This window comes from Penaeus monodon, chromosome 14 (assembly GCF_015228065.2).
Source record: "Penaeus monodon isolate SGIC_2016 chromosome 14, NSTDA_Pmon_1, whole genome shotgun sequence".
Lineage (NCBI taxonomy): Eukaryota > Metazoa > Arthropoda > Malacostraca > Decapoda > Penaeidae > Penaeus > Penaeus monodon.
Window position 1 is genome coordinate 38,249,247 of NC_051399.1, and position 6,382 is coordinate 38,255,628.

The 6,382-nt window shown below is 27.3% G+C and overlaps 1 protein-coding gene across 1 annotated transcript in view; it reads right to left on the minus strand.

Moving 5' to 3' along the window:
* The window catches only part of LOC119581108 (phosphoglucomutase-2-like), a gene marked incomplete at both ends in the record, with an annotated part of 10,668 nt that extends 4,878 nt beyond the window's left edge, over nt 1-5,790 (minus strand). The window contains 1 exon segment of the mRNA XM_037929443.1: nt 5,645-5,790. Coding sequence (XP_037785371.1) covers nt 5,645-5,790 — 146 coding nt within the window.
* Nucleotides 5,791-6,382: the final 592 nt, after the last annotated feature.

Genomic DNA, 6,382 nt, shown 5'->3' on the forward strand with positions numbered 1-6,382 from the left:
ATTAATAAAAAAATAAAAATGGAAGAAATTAGCTTAATTAAAACAATGAAAAAATATTTTCCATAATGAAAAAAGGGTTGGGAAAAACTTTTCCACCTATAAAATCTTTTCCCAAAAGTTGGGAAAACTACAAATTTGTAACCTTTAAAATAAAAAAAAAAAAACCTAAGTTTGCCAGATAATGGCAATTGGCGAGGCAACTATTAAACAATTTAAAAATTTCAAAACAGTTGGCAATTTCCTCCTTTTTTTTTCCCAGTTTGCATATAATTAGTTTTCCAAATATAGCAAGAAAAATCAAATTTTAAATTATGCTCCATCCAATTATTTTTTTGTTTCCCATGCATTTTTTAATATAAAAATAAAAACAAATTTTTTTATTTTAATTAGTCTTCCTTTTAACTAATAATATAATAAAATAATAAATAATATATATATAATATATAAAATATAATATAATAAATATATAAATAATACTTTAATAACTTTTTAACATAATAACATTAATACATAAATTTAAATAATACATACTTATACATACAATACATACAAATACCTTTAATTTACATTTAAAATATAAATAAAAATATAACATAAAAATAATATTACATATATACATACAAAACCATAACATAATACATATATACATATACATCATACATACATTACATTATAATAATATTCCATAATTATAATAATATTAATTTAATATATATAATATAAATATTTTAATATTATATATTTTATATATATTATAATAATAATATATATAAATAAAAAAGAAAAATAAAAAAACCAAAGAGAGAAAAAACAGAAACAAAAAGGAGAAAGGAACAAAAAAGAACAAAAAAAAAAAAGAAAAAGGAAGGGGAAAAACGACAAACAGGCCAATATTTAAAGAAAATTTTTATGAACAAAACGGACAAAAAATTAGAAAAAAAGGAAAAGGAGCAAAAAAAAAGAAAAAAGCAACAAGTCCCACCCACAAAAGGTTCCCTTCTAATGTTTCAAAAAAAAAAACTTTTTTGAAAAAACAATGGAAGGCCAACAAACCCTTAATGGAAAAAAAAAAGAAAAAAGGAGGGTTTTACAAAAAAACAGCCCCAACCCAACCTCCCCAACCCCAAACTTTTCCCCGAAAAACCCCTTTTTCATTACCTTTAAGGAATTTTCCCCCTTTTTTTTTTTTTTTTCTTCATATAATTTATTCTATTTTTAAGTGGGGTGGAATTTTTTTCACCCAAAAATTTTGTATTTGTTTAATTGATGTTTATAAAATGTAAGTATGACCTATGCAACAGGTTGGTTAATGGTTTAAACTAATAAATGTGCTAGACATCAAAGGCCATATAATAATATGGTAAAGTACTGTGGCAAAAGGGGTATAAATGGGTTTATTATTACAATAAAATGTGTTAGATTTCAATGGTGGTACAGCATTATAAGGTAGTATGGTATTGAAAAGAGTAAAGTGGGGGAATAAATGGGGTAGGGCATGTACACAAACAACACACCACCCACACACCACACAACAACATATATATATATTATTATATGTATATATATGTATATATTAAAAAAACATGGAATTATATAATATATTATATATTATGGATTATATTATGTATATATTATATGGCATAGATTATATGATTGAATATATATATATATATAGTATATATATATAATATAATATATATATATATATTTATATATATTTATATATTATATAATATAATATTATAATATATTATTATATTATATATCTATAATGTATATGAAATATGGTAATATGTTTATGTATTGTATTTTTTAATATTGTATAATTATTTTATATGTATAATGTTAATTGGTAATGGTTATGTGTATGTGTGTATGTGTATGTGTATGTTTTAAAAATGTATTATGAAATATGTATATGTGATAGTTATATATGGATATGTATAATTTTAAAATTTGTTTTTAAAATTGTATATTATATATTTTTTAAAATTTAAAATATTATTGGGGGTGGAAAGTTTTTATTATGTTTTTTTTAAAATATGTATTTATGTTGTGTATAATCTATATAATGTTGGTTAACCCCATATAAATGTTTTTTTTATTAAAAATTCTATATCTTTCTATTTTATTTAAATTATATTAATAAATTATATAATATATATATAAAAAAATTTTATAATATAATTTAATAATATTATAATGGTGGTTGTTGTGTGTGTGGTGGTTGTTGTTGTGGGGGTGTTTTGGGGTTGTGTGTGTTTTTGTGTTGGGTGGGGGGTGGGTGGGGGTGGTGTTGGTGGGTGTTGTTTTTGTATGTATGATGTATGTATTGTATGTTGGTGTAATGTTGTATGTAGGGTTTTTTTGGGGTATTTGTTTTTGTCTTTCTTTTTTTTAAAAAAAAAAAACAAACCTAGGCAACCTTTTGCCAAAGCCAATTTTTGTTTGGGCATCGGGACATTAGCTGGGAAGGGGGGCCCCAAAGATGTTTTCCTTTTTTTTCATTGGGGGCAGTCTTAAAAAATGAGGGGGGCCCCAAAGAGCCCCTTTGGGCCCCCCCTCGGGGTTTTTAAAAAAAAATTGGGGGGAAAGGGTTTTTTTTGGTTTTTCTGGTATTCCTTTTCCCCTTAAAGGGGGGAAAAAAAAAAGGGCGAAAAAAAAAAATTTATTACTTTTTTAACTTTTTTTAAAAACTCCCTTTTTTTGGCCCCATTTTTGGGGCAGGTTAAAATTTTTAAATTTTTAAAAAAAAGGGGATGGGCATTTTTTTTTTTTCAAAAAGTTTTTGGAAATCTAACTCTCCCCACCTTTTTTTACTGAAAAATGAAAAATCAAGAAAATTAAAGTAAATTTTTAATTTTACTGGGTTTTTTTTTTGGGAATGATAATGGAAAAAAATAAAAAATTCAAAGGGCAAAAAAAAAATAAAAAAAAAAAAATTAAAAAATCAAAAAAAAATGGGCCCCAAAAAAATACCCCTTTCCTGTAATATTTCCCCCTTTTTTTTTCCCCCAAAAACTTCCCTTACAATTAAAAACCCCCCAAAAAACCTGCTTTTTTTTTAAAAAAAGGGGGGTTTTTTTTTTTTATTTTTGCCCTAATCAGTTCCTCAAAAACATAAAAAAAAAAAAAAAACAAAAAAAAAAAAAAAATTTTTTCTCTTATTTTGAAAATCCCACCCCCTTTTTAAAAAAACCCTTCCCCATTTTAGCCCCCCATGTAAAAAACCCCCAAGGGGCATGGGGTTCATTTGGGGGAAAGGTCAGCGGTGAAAAAACTTTGGTTTTTTTTTTTTTATTCCAGCATAAAAGACCCCAATTGGGGGAAAAAAAATTAATTTTTTGGGGAGAGGGTCCCCCCCAGGGGTAAAAAAGGGTTGGGGGGAAATAAAACCAAGGCTTTCTCAAACTTTTCCCAGGCTTTTTCCCAAAAGGGCTCAGGTTTTTTTTTAAAGGGGTTTTTTTTTTTTTTCCTGATTTCTGAGGGGGAAATGGATCCCGGGAAAAAAAAAAAAAAAATAAAAAAACCCCAAAAAAAAGGAAAAATAGTGCAATATCATAGAATATGAAAAAAAAATTGGGGGGATTTTTCAGGGCCACTTTTTTGGGGTTTTTTTTGGGGGGCAAGGGAAAATATTTTTGAAATTAATGATTTTTTTTTAAAATATCAAAAAAATTTTTTGAAAATGGGAAAAAAAAAAAAACCACGATCCAAAACATTTTTTTTTACCCAGGTAAAAAAAAAAGCTCCCAAAAAAAGGCCCTTTTTTTTAAAATTTTTTTTCAAAAAAAATTAATTTTTTTTTTTTTTTTTTATTTTACTTGTTTTTAAACTTAAAAAAAAAAAACATTAAAAATGGGAAAAAAAAAAAAAATATGTAAAAAAAATCTTTTTCCCTAAAAAGTTTTTTTTTTTAAAGTTAAAAAAGTAATTAAAAAAAAATAGTGATATAGGAAAAAAGCAGTGCCTTTTTTCACCTTGGGGAAAAAAAAAAAATTTAAAAAGAAAAATTTTTAAAAAAAAAAATTTTTTTTTTTTTTTTTTTTTAAATACCGGATTTATATTTTTTGGTCAACCGGGAAAAAGGGATTCTTTTATTAACCCAAATGATTTAAAAAGGATTTATTTACTGCCCCCCCCTGGTTTTTTTTTTTGGGGAAATTTTTTTTTGGTTAACCTAACAAAATTGGTTTCCCCACTTTTTGGTCAATTTCCCCAAGGGAAAAAATCTATCAGAAAGGCCCCTTTTATTTGGGGGGACGTGGCCTGTTTTTCCCCCCATTCCAAAAAACATTAAAAAAGGGGAAAAATTTTAAAGGGCATAATAAAAAAATAAGTTTTTTAAAAAAAAAAAAAAAAATCGGGGGAAAAAAAGGGAAAAAAAAAAAAAGGGTTTGAGATTGGTAACAATAAAATTTTGAACCCCTTTTTTTTGGTTTTTTACGAAAACCTTTTTTAGGGATTTTCATCTTTTTTAAAACGGGGGGGGCCCAAAGGGGGGAAATTAAAAAAACTTTTTATTACAAAAAAGTATGGCTTATCTTTTTCCTTGCCCCGTCCCCCCCCCGTTTGGGTTTAAAAATCTAAGTGCGTCTGTAGTATGAAGGGGGTTTTTTAAAAAAGGATGTATTTTTTTAAAAGGGGACATTCTGTTAAAAGTTTTTCTGTTTTTTTTTAAAAAAAAAAAAAACCCTCAACAAAAAAAAAACATGAAAATTTTTTGAAAAATTTTTGAAAAAAAAAACCATCAAAGAAAAAAAATTTTTAACTTTTTTTTTGTCTTGTTTTTGTTTTAATTCCCGTGGGAATCGAGGGCCCAAAAGGGGGGGGGGGGCACCCCATATTTTGTCAGCAAAAGTTTTTTGGGGGCCCTGGGTGAAAGGGGGAAAATTTTTTTTTCCCCTCATGAAAAAAACTTCCCATCGAAAGTGGGGTGGGACAAAAAAAAAAAAAATTTTTCCCACGGGGAAAAAAAAAGCTCTTGAAAAGAAGGGGGGATTTGGGGTTGGGGAAATTTAGGAAAGGGGGCTTTGCATTATTTTGGATGGAAAAAAAAAAAAAAGTTAGGGGGTTTTAGCAAAAAAAAAAAACAAACATTTTTAAAATGAAAAAAAAAAAAAAAGGATAATAAAAAACATTGCAAAAAGGGGGAGGCAAAAAAAAAACCCGCCCCCTCCCCACAAAAAAAATTCAATTTGGGGATTGCAGGGATACACCCAAAAAAAAAAAAAAAAGTTCCCCTTTAAATGCCTGGGTTTTTTGGGGGCTTTTTTGGGGGACCCAGTGGGGGCCCCCCCAAAGATCCAAAAGGGTTTTTTAAAAGTGTAAAGGGGCTGGGGGGCCAAGGGGGGCCTTTTTTTTTTTTTTTTTTCCTAAAAAAATTTTTTCCCCACTATATATCTGCAAAATTGCCCCCTTTTTGCATAAATTAACAATTTTTCTATATTTTTCAGCTTTAAATTACCAACTTTAAGGGCTTAAGATAATACATCTAATGCAAAGTTATGTTGATGCAATTAAGATGTCCTTATGAAGGATATGAAATAATATTTTTGGAAAGCCTTGCAACTTGTCGCAAAAAAATGTTTTTTTTGGTTTATTGATCCAACATTGAAGTAACAAAAATTAAAAAAAACTCCACCTGAGCCCCATTTTCCCAGTAAACTTTATAACCATTATCATCCTTTGGATTGTGAGATGCTGTGACCATTACACCAGCAGCTGCTCCATACTGTAGGACAGTGAATGGCACAAAAGGTGTTGGTACAATTTTGCCAAGAAGGTAGACTGGAAAAATACCATTTATTCAAAAAAAAAAGCTGCTGCTGCTAGTCTGGCAAACCTGTAAATATAGTTTTGACTCTAGAATAACATTTCAACTTCCTATATACATTGTCGGGAGATGGCATAAATTAGTCTTTGTCAGGAATTTTCTTCCATTTCATAAAATATTTTCTAATAAGATTTATAATAATTCTCATTTGATCAATTAATGACATTCAGAGTTCATAAGGTGATAATCTCTAACAACTTACTGACATATATTTATTCATACAAATATTAGTGTGTTTGTGTTTGCATTTGTGTGTGTATTTGTGCATATGTGCGTGTATTTGTACGTTTGTGCGTGTGCGTGTGTGCATATATATGTAATAAATGTATGTTGTTGGGGTGTTTTGGTGGTGTGGTATATATAAATATATATATATATATATATATAATATATTTTATATAAAATTATATATATATATAATATTTTATATAAATATATATTTATATGTGGGTTTTGTGTGTGTGTGAAATGTATTGTGGGGGTATAAATTATACATATATATGTAATTGTTATAATATTATATAATATTTTTTACAATATAATAAT